The sequence below is a fragment of the Balaenoptera acutorostrata genome, chromosome 3 (assembly GCF_949987535.1).
Source record: "Balaenoptera acutorostrata chromosome 3, mBalAcu1.1, whole genome shotgun sequence".
NCBI lineage: Eukaryota > Metazoa > Chordata > Mammalia > Artiodactyla > Balaenopteridae > Balaenoptera > Balaenoptera acutorostrata.
The window spans coordinates 28004102-28022765 of NC_080066.1; the positions used below are offsets into that span (position 1 = coordinate 28004102).

Below are 18664 nucleotides of genomic sequence, written 5' to 3' on the forward strand. Positions count from 1 at the left end.
TTTATTGTAATGAAAGTACAAGAGGGAAATTTGTCTGAATTATGGCAAATGAATAGTGTTTTTTGGCTAATATAAAATGTAAACCTCCATCCTTGAAAAGCTTTAGCATTTTAAAAATATTAAATGACGGTTACATGGTTAAAATTTTACTGGTAAAAATTATAAAGAAGTGCCTTTGCTCCTGCAGCTGGGGACACGCCCGTCCAGTACTGCACGCAGCCCACCAATGGCGTGATCTACTTCAGAGCCTTCTCGAGTCTGAACACCCTGCCCGAGGAGCTCCGGCCCTATGTGCCCCTCTTCTGCAACGTCCTCACCAAGTAAGGGGCTCCTTCTGGGGCGAAGACACACATTTATAGAACTCTGCACATCTTCGCATGTTTAGTAGTGGATGTTTTCTGTGTGTGTTGTTTCAATGTATCAGTATCAATTTTCAGTGAGTCATTTTAATTTTCAAATCCCGTAGTGTTACAGAAAGGTGGATGGTGTATTTGTTGAGAATTTTCCTTATGGTAATCATACTTTCTTACTAAAATACAGTACATTAAAATATTTATAAATGTAGAGCGCAAGGTAATACAGATATAGCTATATCTCAACAATTGAGTTCTTTTTAAGATTATGAAGAGTTGATTATTTTCATCAGAAAATGTAAGCCTTTAAATATGACGCGTAGGCCTTGGGGTCACCCCCGGAGGAGGTGAACCTTTCCCGAGTTCTCTGCTCTTTTATCAGTATGGCTCCCCACCGCCTGCCCTTCCACGGCAGCGTGGATTCAGGAAAAACTCAGTCATTGCCTTGGCTTGAATTAGTTCTTACATTAGGAACAGTGATTAGAATGTTTCCTACAAAAGAAGTTGAAGTGACTTTTTTTTCTTAAGGCTCGTTCTTCAGGTTTCACCCCCAAGACTACCTGAGCAGAGCGGCTGCAGCCTGCAGAGTTTGGGTGGGGGCGGGAGCAGCTGCAGGGCTGGCAGGCGGTGTTGGGGGGACGCGCCGCGTGGGAACCCGGCCTGCCCCGGTGACTCCGCGCTCTCCCTGCACAGGCTGGGCTGCGGCGGCCTCGACTACAGGGAGCTGGCCCAGCAGGTGGACCTGAAGACGGGGGGCCTGGCTGCCACCCCCCACGTGCTCCCCGACGACTCTCACCTCGACACCTACGAGCAGGTGGCTGTTTCCTCAGCACAGGGTGGTGACGGTTGTCTTCTCCGGCGTCTTTTTTTCTTTTAAATTACATCATAATTAATTCCTTATTCTTTTTCTTCTGTCATGATTTAGGGTGTGCTCTTTTCATCTTTCTGCCTCGATAGAAACCTACCAGACATGATGCATCTGTGGAGTGAAATCTTTAACAAGTAAGTATTTGCAAAGACGTAAATCCCCAGACATACCAGAGACCCGAGTCCTGAGAGTGGAAGCTGCATGCCTTTGTTGGTTGTTGGTTTCTTTCCCCCTGTGACTCCTATGGACTCATGACATCTCCAGGGACGGTTTACATCATCTAAGAACCTACACTTAGCAAATTTCCCTGCTGTTGAAGGGGCGTGACTGGGTCTCATTTACGTTTTCTTTCTCTGCAGCCCCTGCTTTGATGAGGAGGAGCACTTCCGAGTGCTGGTGAAGATGACAGCTCAGGAGCTGTCCAACGGGGTCCCCGACGCAGGCCACCTCTACGCGTCCATCAGGGCGGGCAGGATGCTGGTGCCCGCGGGGGACTTGCAGGAGACCTTCGGGGGGATGGACCAGGTGATGTGCTCAGGGGCGGCTGGGTCTCCAGGGTTCGTAATAGATTGTTCGTGTCTCAGGAAGGCTAACTCAAACTGGCCAAGTTTCATGGGGAAAATTTTTTCGCTCACCCTCCTCCTCCCAGCCTGCGGCCCCTCCCCCACCCCGAGCAAGTGCGCGTCCCCCGCGAGCACAGAACCTGGCCCCACCGTGTCCCCGCGGGACCCCGTGTCAGGGAAGTCTGGTCCAGGCCAAGGCGCGTCTATCTCTACCTGTCGGTTCTCTGGCTTAGGTGAGGCTCATGAAGAGCGTCGCAGAGATGACGGACATCAAGCCCATCCTGAGGAAGCTCCCGCGCATCAAGAAGCATCTGTTGAACTGTGATAACTTCAGGTGGGGCTGCACTTTGTTTCTAAGCAAAGACTCCATCCTCATCCTGTGTCACCAAGTGTAGTTTTAGATGCTTTTTAGAAAACGCTTGGTGGAGGCTACAGAATCGTTTTAGACTCGAGATGTTCTAACAGTGAAAGAGCTGTTTTGTACAGAAGTTGAACACGTGTCCTGGGAGGTGGGGAGGAGGGCAGGTTGCTTTAACCTGGGGCCACAGGTGGACTCCCTGCTGCACGAGTCAGCAGCGGATGTTCCGTAAATGAGCCTCAGTGAGACCCCGCCGAGGTCCTCTTGCCCGAGGCCACGGTGAAAGCGCAGAGGTTCTCGTAAGAATAATTGTGCACCAGTTTGGGGTGAACACCAGCCTCTGCACGTGGTTGGCCTTCAGCTCAGGTTGTGACACGAAAGAGACTTAAAGAGGACGACGGCTGTTGAGCTGGCAGCACCCGCCTTACCGCCAGTGCCGCCGCCTTAGATGAGCTTGCAGCTCCCTCCGTGGAACACGCCCCAGGACCTTTGCCCAGCAGTCCTTGGGAGTCACTAGCAGGCTCTCCCGGACCATCTGGGCAGCAGGAGGTTGGGGGCCTCTGGCCAGCAGAGCCGGTGCCCAGTTAGTTCCTGGGCTGCCCGTGCACTCGTGGCTGGCGTCTCGGGGAACTTAACCACGGGGACCTTCTGTTTCCTCCATGAAATAGTCCTTTGCAGATTTAGGGCAAGGAGGGAGAGCATGTTTGCAAAGCAGTTGGTCTAGAGCCTAGAACACAGTTGTTGTTGTCATGGTACCTGTTATTTCAGCCAAAATAAGACTTAGGATTTATGGCCAAAACCAGAAAGGATATAATTTGTCAGTGTGCTGTACGTATGATGGTATCTGTGATTCTGTAGAGTTCAGAAGAGCCACAGAGAAATGTTTTTTGGGAGCGTGGCAGTTCTTTGCTTACTTACACTTTTCTACGTTAATGACCGATTCATTCTCTTCCAGACAATAATTACGTTTTCAGTCCTCTGATACTGTAGCCCTGAAGGCACTGTTGGAGATCTAGTCTCTGCATCCTCCTTGTTCTCAGGAGAGCACAGAGTTTAGCAGAACTGGCTGTTTATTGTCTGTAAGACACTGAGATAAGGGACAGGCTTTTTTGTACCTGGAAAACATGTGGTGAAGGAAGACGGCTGTGGTGTTGCCTTGTTTGGCTGCTGTTTTATTCGGTTTTTGTTTTTACGTTTACATGTAAACGTTTGTACACTTTTGAGCATTATTTTGTATGTGATTTTGTATGTGATTTATCTTTAATTATGCAAAATGTAACATTTTATTTTTCATAGTAATGGTTTTCTGCACATAGACTTTTTTAAACAGATGTTCCGTGAATGCTACTCCCCAGCAGATGTCTCAGGTGGAGAATTCGGTGGACAGCTTCCTCAGGACCCTCAGCCGGAGTAAGAAGGAGCGGAAGCCTGCGCCCCCGCACGTGGTGGAGGTGAGGTTGTGCCCCCTGCCTGCCTGCCGGGCCAGGAAACCCAGTGAATCTAAACCCTGTAGTTTGGCCTTCGATCCTGTGCTTCCCTGTAGCCACTTGAGCCTTGCAGTGAAGTCTCCTGATTGGAGGGCCACTTGGGCTGGGGATGCAGCAGCCTCAGAGCTTGAAGCCTCGAGAAGATGTACCCTGACGCTTGTCGTGAGCTCTGTGCACTTCCTGGAACGTACCTTACCTGCTCACCTGAGCTTGGGCGTTTTCTCATTTCTCTGGGAAACATTTTACTTTCAGAAACCTGCACCTAAGGGACCTGGCAGGCACTCCCTGGTCACGAGGAAGCTGGTGACGGTGAGTCCCTTCCGCTTAATGCCCTGCCTGCTGTGCATCCGTGGGCCCTTCCGTCACCAGCTGGGTGTCTGTCGGGTAGGACCGGCAGGTGCTGTCTGTGTGGACGCCTCGTGTTCAGTCCACCTCTGGTTAAACGTCACTGCCACGTGGGGGTCACCTCCCCTCCCGTGCACCCCGCTGCCCCTGAGCTCTGGTGGCTCTGGCAGCTGGCCTGGCTTGTCCGGGGGGAGTGACCAAGCAAGGTCACACACACTGCCCTGGGAATGGCGTGCCATGATATGGTCCCAGGGGAGTCTGGGTTGGGGGTAGGATACTTCATCTCAGCTCTGAGGTGAGGTTATGCGGGACGAGGTCATCAGCGCCTGGCTGTTATGTGTGGCGACGTGGCCGGTGCTGCCCAGGGCGTCGCAGTGCGGGGGTCTGGGTACTCGGGGGCACCTGCCCAGCTGGCCCCTGGGCCACACGGTGGTGACGGCCTCTGCCCCCAGGACCCCACCTTCAAGCCCTGCCCGATGAAGACGCACTTCCTGTTCCCGTTCCCGGTGAACTACGTAGCCGAGTGCATCAGGACTGCCCCGTACGCGGCCCCGGCCCACGCCAGGTGCGAGGGGGAGGGGCACCGCTGGGGACGCTTGATGGTGGGTGCGGAGCAGCTCTGGAGCACGGCGCTGCTGCTGGGCTCAAGGGACAGGGTGTCTATGTGTGGGAAGTGTCAGCACACCTCGGCTTCTCCGTCAGCTTGTTTCCGTGTTTACAGGAATCAAACACACTCTGCCAGGCCATCAGGAGTAGGAACGTGTGTTTCTATATTGAATAGAAAGATGTAGGTTCAGAAACAAAAACAAGAGGTACCTACTCCTGGGTGCTGGGATCATAGGTGTTTTTTCCATTCTTTTGGATTTTATAATTTCCTTTACGTAACAGAAATAACAGAAGTTTCTGAAAAAAGATGCGTGGGGGGTGGAGCCCCCTCCCTGTGGGGGATCAGGGCCTATCTGCACGGGGTCTCCCACCCTCTCCCAGAGCCTCAGGTTCGCTCCTCCACTCGCGTCCCCTCTGCCTGTGTCGCCTGCTCTGTTGTCGAAAGACCAGTCGGGGGGGCGGGGCGGGGTGGGGTGTGAGCGGGCGAGGCCCCCGTTGGGTCAGCCTGGCTGCCGTCCTTGCGGAACCACCTCGGCTGCGCTGGGGCAGCAGCTGTCACTGCTCACGATGGAAGCCATGGGGACGTGGGACCCCTGCTAGAAGCTCACGCTGTTGGAGTGTTTTCTGAGGGAGGACGCCTCGTGTGTACACGCGTGAGCGCACAGGCGACGCAGGGGTTTAAGTAAGTGATGGGCCACACGTTCGCCTGCACCGCGGAGACCACTCACTGCTAAACGTTCCGTGTGCCGCGGCAGGTCAAGCAGGAGGGACGTTCCTGTCCCACCCCCTCACCCAAGCCTCTGAAAGTTCATCTTCCTCACATTTTTCTCCTAGCTTCTATTTTAAAATTTAAAAAAGGTCATGATGTATGTATCGCTTTACTTGGTTCTAATTTTGTTCTTACTCAGACACACTTGCCATCGTCTTGGGTTACTCTGCATTTATATATTCAGTACTGCCCTGCCAGCCGCGTTGTTTTTAACTCACGTTTTTTTCATCTTTTCAGTCTCAAGATCCTGGCACGCTTGATGACAGCTAAATTCTTGCACACGGAAATTCGAGAAAAAGGCGGTGCTTATGGTGGAGGCGCCAGACTCAGCTATGGCGGGATCTTCACGCTCTACTCGTACAGGTGAGTCGGGCCGCCTGGCCCCAGTGTCCTCACACACGGAGCGAACTTCAGAAAAACGCTTCCTCTGTTGTCCCTGGGCCGGCGTGTAGCCTCACCCAGCAAGGTCCTTTTGGCTGCAGGCCTTAGGGACAGCGGGAGGGGACAGAAAACCCTGGCCTTAAATAGCTCTGGGGTTTGGTAACCAGGATGTAAGGAGATGATCTGGAAGCTCTCCGGGGCTGGGCTGGGTCTTCAGGGCCAGGCTGTTCTGCCCTTTTACGTCTCTGTTCTGTGGCCCTGCTGCCTCTCTGGCACCTCAGGGACGGAGGGTTTCTCTCTGCCCCCGACCGCTTCACGGTGGTGATGTGGTCATGTGGGAGCCACGGGTCTCGAGGGACATGAAAGACGAGGCGTTTCCCACAAGACACCCTCAGGACCACATGCACGTGTGAATGAGGGGCCTTGGAGCTCTCTTTCTGTTCAGGGGAGGACCCTGGAAATTGGCCTCTGAGGGGTGATCATTGTGCCCTCTGGGTGCATCTTACGAGCGTCTTCTGTTCCTTCGGGCTGGTCCCCCCGGCTCTCCCGGGTCACAGCGGTGTAGTCAGGGATCAGGTGGCGAAGTGGGGGTGATAAGCGAGGTCTGCAGAGTGTGTCGGTGGCTTGTGTGGCCACATGTCAATTTCCAGAGTACTGGGTTGTCTGGACTGTTAAAACAGCCCTTAACAACCCCGAAGCGTGGAAGAACTGAAGTCGTGCCTGGGTGTCCCCTATACTTTTTCTGCCAAACATGCGAGTCTGACTCCTTGGGTCTCCAGGGACCCGCATTCCACGGAGACGCTGCAGTCCTTCCTGAAGGCTATCGACTGGGCCAAGTCTGGGAGGTTCACGCAGCAGGACATCAACGAGGCAAAGCTCTCTGTCTTCGCCGCCGTGGATGCTCCGGTGGCTCCTTCAGACAAAGGTATCTGGCGTAGGTGACGCACCTCGAGCCACGGTGTCAACAGCCAGGACCCCCCACGCGGCTCCCCGGGCTCGCGCCCTCCCAGCCTCCATGCGTCTCAGCTGAGTCGGGAGGAGAGCGCGCTGTGGGCGCGTGACGGGCAGCAGTGTGACCTTTGGTGGAAACAGGCTGTAAAGGGCCAAGGTGGCCACATGCCCCTCCATCCTGTCACTTGTGCTCACTCAGGCCTGGACTGCTTCCTGTATGGCCTCTCGGATGAGGTGAAGCAGGCGCACCGCGAGCAGCTCTTCGCCGTCCGCCACGAAGATCTGGTCGACGTGAGCAACAGGTGAGTAGGAGCCAGGTGGTTTAGTGCCCAGACCCTGCGCCCCTCGCTGGTGCCTGAGTGACCCCCACCCGTCCACCTGCAGGTACCTGGGCGCTGGGAGGAGCACACACGGCGTGGCTCTGCTCGGACCAGACAATGCGAGCATCGCCAAGGACCCGTCGTGGGTGATTAGGTAGCAGATGACCCTGACTCCATGGGACTTGGCCCAGCCTTAGGCCTCCTGACACTGAGCGCTGTGCTTTTCTGACCTTTGTTATTTTTTTGCAAAACTCTTGATCATATGTATATGTGATCATATATATGTATACAGCATTCTTATGATTTTGCCTAAGTTATTGCCTGGCAAGTCAAGTCAGACGAAAACGTTTCTGTCTTGAAGAAGGAAATAGAGTGATCACGAAGAAATTAACTGAAATAATCATGCACTAAGTGCCAGAGATGCACAGATTATAGTTTTTAAGACTGTCTAATGCTATGAATACTTATTTTACCTATTAATCCTAGAACACATACTTTAAAAATAAAAGGTGACTGACCTACCTATGCTTTATAGTCATCATTTTAAATCACTTTTTGTTAAAGCAGTTTTTAGGGCCTTTATGGAGAAATGCACGAGCAAAGGGACAGAGGTGTCCCGACGTCTGCTCTCCACTCACCCCAGCGGCGGGGCCGTACCAAGGCAGCGAAGCAGCGGGTGCGGTGGTCGGGCCTGGAGGACGCGGGGCTGGGGAACGGCATCAACTTTGACTCCGGGATCTGACTCCTCCACCCCGTCACGCTGTCAGACAGAAAGGAAACTGCCGGCCCTGCCTTGAAAGGAACTGAATCCCCTCCTCCTCCTCCAGGTGCACAGCAGGGGCAGAGGAGCTCATGTCTAAAGACTCAGGTGCGCATCCACCCCCGCCCCCCCGGGGGGTATCACCTTACCTGGTGCACTTGGCGAGTCACCCACGCGCGTGCCAGCCAGTCAGAGCGCCACCTCTTTCCTCCGGGTGCCTCTGTCCTTGCCTGTCTCCCGGCTCCCCAGAAAACGTGTGCCTGTATCTGCCGACAAAACCCTGAGAGCCACTCACACACCCCGAGGTTTTCAACTCCCACTTAGAAAACAAAGAAACCAGGCACTGTGGTTGGCTTTTAGCAAACGTTTAATTCTGCAGGATCCACAGTTTGTGAAGCAGGACACAGAAGACAGCACTGCTGACACCCCGTGCCAGGGGCCAGGGGACGGGGAAGGCGGGCCGCGCTCAGGGTTCACTTGGACGATGCTCGCGTAAAGTGCTCATAAATAACTTAAACGTTACAAAACGGGCAGGTGGGGCATCTAGATGGTGGCAGGCTCCTCAGGGCCACGGGGCTGCACGGGCTCCAGCTGGCCTGCGTCCGACACCTCGAAGCTGGCCTTGTACTTGGCCAGGATCTTCATGAGGGGCCGCAGCTTCAGCCACCACTGCTCCTTGGGGATCCTGTGCCTGCGGGAGGGGGAGGGGCGGCTGAGCAGGGCCTGGGCCCCCCACCCGGCGGGCCTCCCTCCCCCAGGGCCCCGTGCACTTACTCGAAGTCTGTCTCCTTCTTCAGCTCGGCCACAGGCTGGAAGAGCAGGTTTCTTTTGCTTATTCCCAGCACACAGACGGAATCGTCACTTACAAATCTTTTTCCTATAAGACAGAAAAATGATGATGTAAGAAAATGAGGGGGTGAAGTCAAGGTAACGGCACAAATAACCAAGGTCTGGAGTGAAGGGAGGGCGAAGTGCTGCAGGCACTGAAAAGAAAAGAGGGTATTACTAAGATTTTCACGGTAAGTTTTCTGAAAATTTAGATGAATTGAGAATTTCATGGAAAATAAAAGACAGATTCAAGGAACAAACACCAGCAGGTCTATAAACACTGAAGAAATTCAGCCGTCAGCTTTCCCTGCACAGAAAGCAGAGCTGGGATGCAGGTAGAGGTTTAGCAAACATCCAAAAATCAAAACAAAACTTGCCTTAGAAATGCTCTCCCCGGGGAACCCCCCGGCCTCTTAAAAGCTAGAACAAGGCTGCCCACCCCCCACAATGGACAGGGACAGAGCGGATGGGGCCAGCCTGCAGTGAGAAGAGCATGCACAGCTGGGGGTGTCGGGGATGCACCCCAGGAAAGCAAGGTGGGCTTAGCACTAGCAAGTCGGCTGAAGGAAATTCAAGTGACTCTCTCATTTGACTCAAAAGTGTTATAGCCTTCACGACTGGAAAACTACTTAATGAACATCAGAGGTATCCAGTAACTATCAAAGACCATCAGCAAATAATAAGTTGCAGAAATAAAGACTTCAGTTAAATATTAGTAAGAATTCTCGGTCATGAAACATTGAAGGCATTCCTTGTGCCATTAGGGTCGAGAACAAGACAGGAGTTCTGCTGTCACTATGTCAGGATTTCTCTGGAGGGAACACAAACACCCACAAAAAGTAGCAAGGAAAAAACCAAAAGGTCGTATACGGATGCCATATGTGTGGATAATAAAAACCAAAAGAAAAAAAATCTACAAATAATTACTAGAATTAAGAGAGTGTGTAGAAAGTTACTGATTGTAAAAATCAAGAGTACAAAAATGAGTTGTATTTCTGTACACCAGCTATAAGAAACTAATACCATTTGCAATAATATATATTTTTAATAAATTTATTTATTTTTGGTTACATTGGGTCTTCATTGCTGCTCGCAGGCTTTCCCTAGTTGCACAGTGAGCAGGGGCTACTCTTTGTTGTGGCACGTGGGCTTCTCATTGTGGTGGCTTCTCTTGTTGCAAAGCACGGGCTCAGTAGTTGTGGCTCACGGGCTCTAGAGTGCAGGCTCGTGGCGCACGGGCTTAGTTGCTCCGCGGCATGTGGGAACTTCCCAGACCAGGGATTGAACCTGTGTCCCCTGCATTGGTAGGGGGATTCTTAACCACTGCACCACCAGGGAAGTCCCATACAGTAATTTATTTCACTAAGTCAGGAATAAACTTATCAAAAGATATGCAAGATCTTTATGTAAAACAATGCTTTAATAAGATAACAAAAGGCCTAAATATATGGAGATTAAATGTTCATGAGCTAGAAGTTCAGTTCTTTAAAAATGTCAATTCTTCCTCCAAATGATTTATATTTAAATGTAACCACCCCCCCCCCCCAAAAAAAATCCAACATAATTGATGGACCTTGACACAAAGGGCCAGGAATAGCCAAAACTGGAAGAAGGCCCAGGTAGGACTTGCCCTAGTAGGTATTAGTAATTGTTCACAAAATTGGAACATTGGCACGGATCGGTAACTGAATGCCAAAACATCAACCTGACAATCCAGAAATAGTCCCTTATGTTTTTGGATACCTGATCTATGATGGAGTTTATACTTCAGGGTGGGGGGGAAAAATGGATTTTTCAATGACTGGCACTCAACTGAACACATGGAAAATATTACACCTTAAACTGCATATCAGTTCAAGTGGATTAAAGAACTAAATGTAAGAGGTGAATATTTTAGTAACACAAAAAGCTCAAATTTTCAAGGACAAAGTTAAAAAAATTGGGTACATTAAAATTAAGAGCACTTGGGATTTCCCTGGTAGTCCAGTGGTAGAGAATCCGCCTTCCAATGCAGGGGACATGGGTTCGATCCCTGGTTGGGGAACTAGGTTCCCACACGCCACGTGGCAGCTAAGCCCAGGCACCACAACTTCCGAGCTTGTGCCGTGCGCTGCAAACTACAGAGCCCACGCACCCTGGAACCCACGTGTCACAACTAGAGAGAGAACCCGCACGCCACAACGAAAGATCCCACGTTCCGCAGCTGAGACCCAGTGCAGCCAAAAAAAAATTTTAAAAGTAAAATGAATGTTAAAAAAAGAGCACCTCATTAAAAGATAACCTTGCAGAAAATGACAGGGTTTGCCACAAATGGGAGAGACACGTCTGCAACATGACTTTGACAGAATATAAAATATGAACTTCCTTATAAAATATTAAAAATTCCTCTAAAATAATCAAAATATTTTTAAATCCTAAGAAATGATATAGACAAAACAAGAAATCAGATAACATGAAGCAGTAACAGAATAAACAAGAATGATCCATAGGCAGGAAGGGCCTGGCGCTTCCCTCATAACCTAGAGGTTTAGCCACTTACAGCCATGGGGGTGGGGGGGGGGCCTGTCTCAGTCCCACCCAGCGTCACAGCAATACTTCAAAGGTGGCGGGTCCATGGGGTGTGGCCCAGGGAGGGAGGGGATCGCGCCCCACAGGCGAGCCTGTGGTGGGTGAGACTGGTCTGGAGAACCGGCCCACTCCCGGGTCAGGGCGGGACCCAGAGGCCCTGGTCCAGCCGGGTGGCAGGAGGGCAAAGGTGGGCCACAGCGATGGTCTCAGAAGCGGGCCCTATAGCCGCATCAGAGGCAGGTCAGGGAAACGCACTCTGCTTCTCTCACCTAAACCACAAAACCAGAGCCTCTGAAGGTTTAATCCTACAAAGAGAAACCCTGAAGGAGAGCCGGGGAATGACATCACCAAATCCCAACGTTGCTGCCAGTGGGACGGAGTCAAACGTGGAGGGAGGACCCGCCAAGGAGGACATAGTCCAGGCACCTCCCCATCCTCCATCATTTTCTCCAAAAAGAGAGGCCGTAAGGAGTCAATGAAGAAGCCAAGTATCTTAAGTAAAAGCCAGTTCAGAGCGTCCACGAGGCAAAGAAACACAGCCAGGAAAGCTCCCATCTGGGGCCTTGCTAGCGGAGCCCTCACGAGCTGGCAGTCTTCCATTAAAGGAAGACAGATGTTGCCACGTGACTGGAATGCCTCCCTCAGTAATGAGCATTTTGTTTCATTAATTACTTTTATTCCTAATTATAACCTGAGCCTTAAGCAGCAGCCGCAGAGTTGAGTGAGAGCTGGTTCTGTCCCGTGCAGTCCCAGGCCGGGTGGAAGCCAGGGAGAAACCGGGGCCCGGAGCACGGCCCCCCCCAGCGCTGCGGCCGCCCCGCTGCCCACTTGGTACCTCTCCCCGCAGACTCCTTCAGCTTCGTGCTGATCCACTGCATGGCTCGGGCGGAAATTTTGGTTCCAAAGTTTCTATCAAATGGAGAAGGCGCCCCACCCTGTTGGTGGTTAGAAGTACCTGAATGTTAGTTACACAGCGACACCTTTCTGACTGTTAGTTTTTTTAAATGGAATAGAAATTAAAATAACTAACAAAATTCACATCACATTTCTGAGAGACTCAAATTTGTAAATATGGGTTTTGGGGAGTTTTTGTTGCATATTTCTATCTCCTTGTATATGGCTGGGACCAAACAAACCAAAACAAACCCCATAACTCCTGCAGCCAAAGCCCAGCCCATCAGGCATCTCAGTGCTTCCCCGAAGGAGGAGGCTTTTAATCTACCAACTGGTCAACAAGCATCTTTGTTAGTTTATTTAGCAGGATTCCTTAACCTTGTTTTGGGGTAGGTTACGGGGGTGGGGAGGGGTGGTCACAGTTCCTTTAAGAATCTGATCAACTCTGTGGGCTCGCTTTCACAAAGGCACACACACGCCCACCAGTCAGTCCATCATGTAGTTTCAGGGGATTCAGTGCATTAATGGGCCCTGGGCTACAAGTTCCTAAGACATAGGACTGAGCGGTGGTGATGGACAGGCCTGCCGTCAGGGGACCGGGTCCCTCCACGCCCGCCGCCTGCCTTGTCGTCTGGGTGCATTTACATGTGTACCCCAAGATTCTTCCCAAATCGCTCCAATTTGATGCAAATCTCAAAGAAGTATCATCTGTCTGAGATTCCAACTGAAATGGGTAATAAGGCCTGATACTGAATCAGGTACTTAATTTGAATGTCTATCCACTCAACTGGTGTCACTATTTATATGAAAGTGGATGGCTTTCCTTAAAAAGCCCATCTGCCCAAATATCACAAACAGTGGAAAGGATTCCTGAGGCTGGTGATATCTGGTGTAACAATAACACAGTTCAGATGTTGATTTTAATCATCTTGGAATTTACCCATGAATACACATTTTTTTCCAAAATGGCTAAAATAGGACACCCATCTGAGAAAAGTCATAGGCATCTGGCCGCCTCCCTAGCCCACGGCCCACCTGCTGCATGTGACCCAGCACGTTCTTCCTGCAGTCGAACACCCCCTTGCCCTCCTCTGAGTAGAGCTGGTAGATGAAGTCGGTGGTGTAGTTCTCACTGCAGCTCTCGTTCCTGAAACACAGGGCAGCTTGCTCCCATCCTGCCCGCCGCTGCACACGGCCTTCTCTATCAAGGTCAGCGGCTTAGTTAAAGAAATGACTTGCAGAATCTTAAACAAGAAAACTGACTACACAGCAAAAATGAATTTTTAAAAATTACCGTCCAATTATTTAAATGCCTGCAAATCTGAACACAAAGCAGCACAGTGACTCCGCTCATTTCTGCAGGATTCAGAGCGAGATCGTGCAGAGAAGTGGCCGCTCGCGGGGGGTTAGGCGAAGCGGGTTCTTTCTGAGCAGCCGGGGCTCAGCTGGGGGCAGCCAGAGGCCCCTTACCTGAGCACGAGTCCCCTCTGGATGGTGGTCTTCATCTTCTCCGTCAGGTGCTCCACGTTGGACTAGGAAAGAGTGTTCCCTTAGACAGGACACTTTTATTAAGTGCCTACTGTGTGCCGGGTACTGTCCAGCCCTGTGACAGTGGCAGCGGGGAAGTCGGGGCAGCTGCTCCGAGTTCACCTCGTAGCGGAGAGGACAGCAGACGAGTGACGTATCAGCTAGTGACAAACGCCAGGGAACCTGTAACCCAGCAGCCCACGGCCACGGCAGGGGGAGGGGGGTGTCACTGAGTCAGTGCCACGCATGGCGTCCATGGGAGACGCCCAGATGAACGGTTTCCCTTGAACACATCAGTGTGTGTATACTGATACTTTCCTCCACTGCTCCTTATCCATTTCCATGACAGAGCTGATACTTTCCTCCACTGCTCCTTATCCATTTCCATGACAGAGCTGATACTTTCCTCATCCATTTCCATGACTGTGTTTTCTATCTCAGAGGAAAATACCTGTTACCTGACTATACAGAAACTCGCAAAACTGCCTACCAAGCATTTTCAGGCCAGGAGAAACCTAGAGACTCAAATCGGTGCACAACTTTTCTAAGGAAGGACTACTGTGTCTTGAGAAAGAAAATGTGCAAGAAAGGGAGAGAGTGACACAAAAGCAAACATGTTTAGAAAGAAGCACGCTGCAGGTAGTGAGTGTATTTCCTGTCCTGGCTTTAGCTGAAAACACCTACTTTGCTGCGTCCCTGCCTGGTCAAGCCTCCCCGGTGGGCGCCGGGCAACCCTCATTACATCCTGTGGTCCCAGGGGATGAGGGGCTCCTCCGGGCAGGGGTGCTGTCCTCCAGCTGCTGCACATTTCGCCCCACTCAGCCCCACAGGGACACCCGAGCTCTGGCCATTGTGTGTACCCCACAGCCTGGACATCCGTAGCCATCAGCCGGCAAAGCACCGGGCCCCCTGAACACGTCCGCGTCCCTGTGGGTGTGGTGCCTTCCCAGGAAGGGCGATAACTGCTTCATAGACAAGAGTGTAAGAGACAGAAACTTACAAGCTTGGATTAAAGAGCAGCAGGTGCCCTGAAATGTGTCTGTTCCTGCCGTTACCCGGTCACTGCGGACAGAGCCCTAACGCGTCACTGGCGTGAGTGCAGTCAGGGAACGAGGAGGTGGGGGGCGGGTGCCCGAACCTGGCGCGTCACCAGCGCCTTTGTCAACCCATCAGGCGGCAGCACCCCCGGCCCTGTGTCCGCGTACCTGCAGGTCCCGGATGTCGAAAGGCTCCTCGAAGATGTAGGCGGCATCGGCGCCGGCAGCCAGCGCCCCCATGTTGGCCAGGTAGCCGCAGTAGCCCCCCATGGTCTCGATGATGAAGACGCGGCGCTTGGTCCCGCTGGCCGACTGCTTGATGCGGTCACACGTCTGCAGAGAAGGACACGGTCAGGCCACGTGGGACACCACCCCACAGCCCGGCCCTGACCTCGGTCGGTGCGCTGGGGCCCCCGCGCCCTCTGCCCGCGGCCTCGCAGGGCTGCGCTGCCGGGCTTGTCGGGCTCGGGCAGCGGGCAAATCCCTTGCTTTATTTCCTCCTGGAAAGCCCCGAGGACGCTTGGATCTGGCTGTCCTCAGTCTATCCCTGGACTACCTCCCGTGGGGCACCTCTACCCAGAGCCGGACGATGGTTCCAGACCTGCCCCCGGAAGACTCGCCGATACACAGGTGGCCGTCCCACCCCCGCCCCAGGAAACGCCTGCACCGGGGCCTCGGGGACACAGAAACCCGTCCAGCCGCCGTCCTCTCTCGGGGGAGCCTGCAAGGCCGCTGCCCTGGTCTGTCCACCACACACGCTCGTGTCCGCATCTGGCCTCGCTCAGTGCTTCAAAAGCATCACACCAGTCCCCCCGCCCCAGGGGCCTCTCACGGCCTGCTTGTGGGGGCTGGACTGCGGCCCCCAAAGACACCCAGGGCCTCATGCCTGGAACCTGAGACCAAGCCCTTATGTGGGAATGAAATCCAGGATGCATGGTCGCCAGGACTGCAGGTCCCCTCTGCCAGGGGCTCTGGTGACACCTCGAGGCCTCTCTCCACAGTACAGGTTTCTGCAACTGAGTAATTCTCTGATTCGGGGGTGGGGTGCCTTCCTCGCTAGACTGCAAATCCCATGAAGACGGGAATCGCACAGTCAGCGCTCAGTAAGTGTCTGACAACGAAAGAAAAGCAGGCAGCATCCTGCCCCATCCATCAACCAGTCACGGATAACCGTACAGGGTTCCCTAAATCAGTCCGAACAGCTCTGCGTCCAGAGTGAAATCTTAAATGGGGGGTGGGGGTGGGGGCTTGGGAGACCAGGGGTCACGTTTCGGGGAAAAGAGGTTTGTGCACCAAAGTATAACACCGCCAATGGGAGGTCCTCACTCCAGTGCCTCGGGTTAAACGTGAAGGAGCGCTTTGATGAACAAACACAGGCTCCCTTCCATCATTCCTGACTATACTTTCAATGTGTTTGATGGATCATCACCCTCCCCAAAGAGTTAGATTGATTTAATCAAAATTCAGTGCGTGCTTCAGCCGGTGGGCAGCTCCGCGTTCTCCAGGAGCCAAGATGGGAAGAAGAAATCGCATCAAGGCGATCCATCTTGTCTTCCCGGTACTTAGGCGGGGATGCGGGTGCCCGGCAGTGCGGGGGTCACGGGGCGGGAGGGTTTCCACGGGATCCTTTACGTGGCCTTCAAGCACTTAAACCTCCCTGCCTGGTCTTTGTCTCAGAGGAATTCAGGGCTGGGGGGTGCACAGGCCCCTCCCAGAGCTGCAGGTCACGTGGGTTCCTTTCCTGACCCAGCCTGACACTGGAGGCGGAGAGTCACCGTCACTAACGCAGAGAGCAGCTCTGTAACCACCTAAGGGCAAAGCCCCTCTCCTGCGAGGCGAGTACCTGCGTCTAGGCCCGACTCAGACAGTCAAGAGGGGGCCACCGCGGGCACCTGACAGCTGACGGCCTGGGCGGCTGGGAGCCCCGGGGAGCCAGGCGCTTAAACGCCTGTCAACTCTCTCATTCACCCAGGTTGTGTCTGAGGCTTGAGTTCACTTGATCTAAAAATAGCAAGTCCTCCCGGCAGCATCTCATCCAATTACCGAGAGCAGGGCTGGCACGGAAGAGGCCGCAGGACCGCGCGCCCCAGTCCCTGGTGGGTGGTACAGGGCCGGCTGGCTCTGACTTCTGGGATGAGAGGAGGGCATCCAGGAGGGCGGACGCCCCTGCCCGGCCCGGACCAGCCCTGCCGCCACCGCCGCTGCGGGAACATCCCCTGTCGCCCAGCGCTGGCGCCCTCTGGCGGGGACAGAGGATTCCCCAAGAAAAATCCCCGGGAATTCTCCACTGGAGGAAAATCCTCAAGTTATTCCAAGTCCCAGAACTGCTCACATTTTGCCACGTGGGTGTTGTAAACATAAAACCCAATGTGAAAAGATGAGGTGGCGCTTGGAAGGGCGTTAAGATGGGAAAGAGCGCATGGGCTCGGGCACGAGGACACCTCGGCGTCCAGTTACGCACCCCCTTGGGGGTTCCCATCCACAAGGCGCAGGCGGCTGGTGAGGCCGGGTGGCGGGTGACACGTGCCAGGTAGGGGCGGGAGGGTGACAGTGAGGGCGGGCGTCTGGAGGTGCAGACAATGCCCTGCGGAGGAGTGGGGGGGATGCCCGCCCCCACCAGCATCTATGGCCGGGGCTACCTGATGGAAGCGGGGAGGCTAAGTGCTGGGCCCGCGGAGCCCCCATCCTGGGGAGCAGAATGCCCAGACGTGCCCGTCGGCCTGGATGGCGGAGGTCCTGGTGACGGCCTCCCTGCCTTGCAGTCAGAGCCTGCACTGAACCGCTCTTTCCCAGCGGTCTGTGCCCAGCTGAGCACGAGAACCCTCCAGCACAGAGGGCTCTGAACCTCTGTGGGGGGGAGGGGGGAGCTTGATGGGGCAGGACACGCCCCAGAGCAGAAGCCGGGTGGGCGGGGCTCGGAGGCGCTGGCCCCACAGACAGAGCGCGGGTGACACCTGAGCTGCTGGACCCCCACTCGGATGCGGAAGGGAGGGGCTGCGGGTGAAGCCCCCGAGGGCAGCGCCCTCACACTACAAGGAAGGGCGTCTCCTCCCTGTGGCCCGTAGGCGGCTGGACTCTCACGCCCCTCGGGACCGTCTACACTCCCCCGCCCCAACCTGCTCCATGTCCCGTCTCCTCCAGCGGACCACGTGGCCAGCTCGTCACCTGGGGAACTGGCAGCAGCCTCACCACACTGGAAGGCACCTCAGGCCTCTGGTCTAGGGGGTGCAGGAGCAGGGATCACCCAGAGCACCCATGGAACAGCCTATTTTTAGTCGGCACAGGTGGGCTCACCCCCCGGGCTCACCCCCCCCCTCCCAGAGAAAGAGAAGCTGGGTGGGAAGTGACGCAAACTTGAGCTGACGGTAAACTGGCCTCATTTGTCCTGGAAGATCGGATGGGGTCCCCCTTCCGTTTCTCCTTGAGGGGGAAAGACAGACCCTACGGGTTCCACCTGATGGGCTGTCTTCTTGCGGCAAAGAAACAAACCATGACGGCAAACACAGAAGCTCTTACTTCCATGACAACATTCAGTCCGCTGTCACAGCCCACGCTCAGGTCTGTGCCTGGGACGTTGTTGCTAACAGTGGCGGGCACCACGCAAACGAGGACACAAAACTCCGGGTAGCTATCGCACTCCTTCAACAGCCCAGCAAGCTGTGGAGAGCCTGAAGCAGGATGGGTACGGGGTCAGAGGGAACGTGCATCCATGCGGTCAAAGGGGACACAGAAGTGGGGGACCTGGGGTGCAGGAGGGGAGACTCAGAAGTGGGGGCCCAGGGGTGCAGAGGGGGACAGAGCAGAGGGGGGACATGGAGTGCAGGAGGGCAGACCCAGCAGTGGGGGGATGTGGGGTGCAGGAGGGGGTCCGAGCCGAGGGGAGACATGGAGTGGAGGGGAGACTCAGAAGTTGGGGGCCTGGGATGCAGGAGGGGAGACCCAGCAGAGGGGGTACGTGGAGTGCAGGAGGGGGGGCCCAGCAGTGGGGGGACATGGGGTGCAGGAGAGGGGGCCCAGCAGTGGGGGGACATGGGGTGCAGGAGGGGTGA

At 54.1% G+C, this 18664-nt stretch overlaps 2 protein-coding genes and 1 long non-coding RNA gene across 6 annotated transcripts in view; 1 reads left to right on the forward strand and 2 right to left on the reverse strand.

Moving 5' to 3' along the window:
* Window positions 1-7526, forward strand: part of PITRM1 (pitrilysin metallopeptidase 1) — a 31965-nt gene extending 24439 nt beyond the window's left edge. For 3 of the 4 annotated variants that reach the window (XM_057544425.1, XM_057544426.1, XM_057544427.1), the window contains 12 exons: window positions 188-320; window positions 1047-1167; window positions 1279-1355; window positions 1581-1746; window positions 2018-2118; window positions 3473-3593; window positions 3882-3938; window positions 4427-4539; window positions 5587-5712; window positions 6510-6655; window positions 6881-6983; window positions 7066-7526. In XM_057544425.1, coding sequence (XP_057400408.1) covers window positions 188-320; window positions 1047-1167; window positions 1279-1355; window positions 1581-1746; window positions 2018-2118; window positions 3473-3593; window positions 3882-3938; window positions 4427-4539; window positions 5587-5712; window positions 6510-6655; window positions 6881-6983; window positions 7066-7159 — 1358 coding nt within the window. In that variant the 3' untranslated portion in view covers window positions 7160-7526. Of the gene's footprint in view, window positions 1-187; window positions 321-1046; window positions 1168-1278; window positions 1356-1580; window positions 1747-2017; window positions 2119-3472; window positions 3594-3881; window positions 3939-4426; window positions 4540-5586; window positions 5713-6509; window positions 6656-6880; window positions 6984-7065 lie in introns of those variants that run through there. The other variant, XR_009007743.1, reaches the window with a different exon arrangement.
* Window positions 3574-8109, reverse strand: LOC130707724 (uncharacterized). The gene is made up of 3 exons (XR_009007744.1): window positions 7911-8109; window positions 5568-7761; window positions 3574-4742 (listed from the first exon to the last, which is right to left on the reverse strand). It is a non-coding gene; the product is annotated as an uncharacterized LOC130707724 (long non-coding RNA).
* A 36-nt stretch (window positions 8110-8145) lies between these two features.
* Window positions 8146-18664, reverse strand: part of PFKP (phosphofructokinase, platelet) — a 72765-nt gene continuing 62246 nt past the window's right edge. The window contains exons 17-22 of the mRNA XM_057544428.1: window positions 14784-14948; window positions 13522-13583; window positions 13087-13198; window positions 11993-12092; window positions 8536-8638; window positions 8146-8452 (exon numbers count right to left, since the gene is read on the reverse strand). Coding sequence (XP_057400411.1) covers window positions 8305-8452; window positions 8536-8638; window positions 11993-12092; window positions 13087-13198; window positions 13522-13583; window positions 14784-14948 — 690 coding nt within the window. The 3' untranslated portion in view covers window positions 8146-8304. The remainder of the gene's footprint in view (window positions 8453-8535; window positions 8639-11992; window positions 12093-13086; window positions 13199-13521; window positions 13584-14783; window positions 14949-18664) is intronic.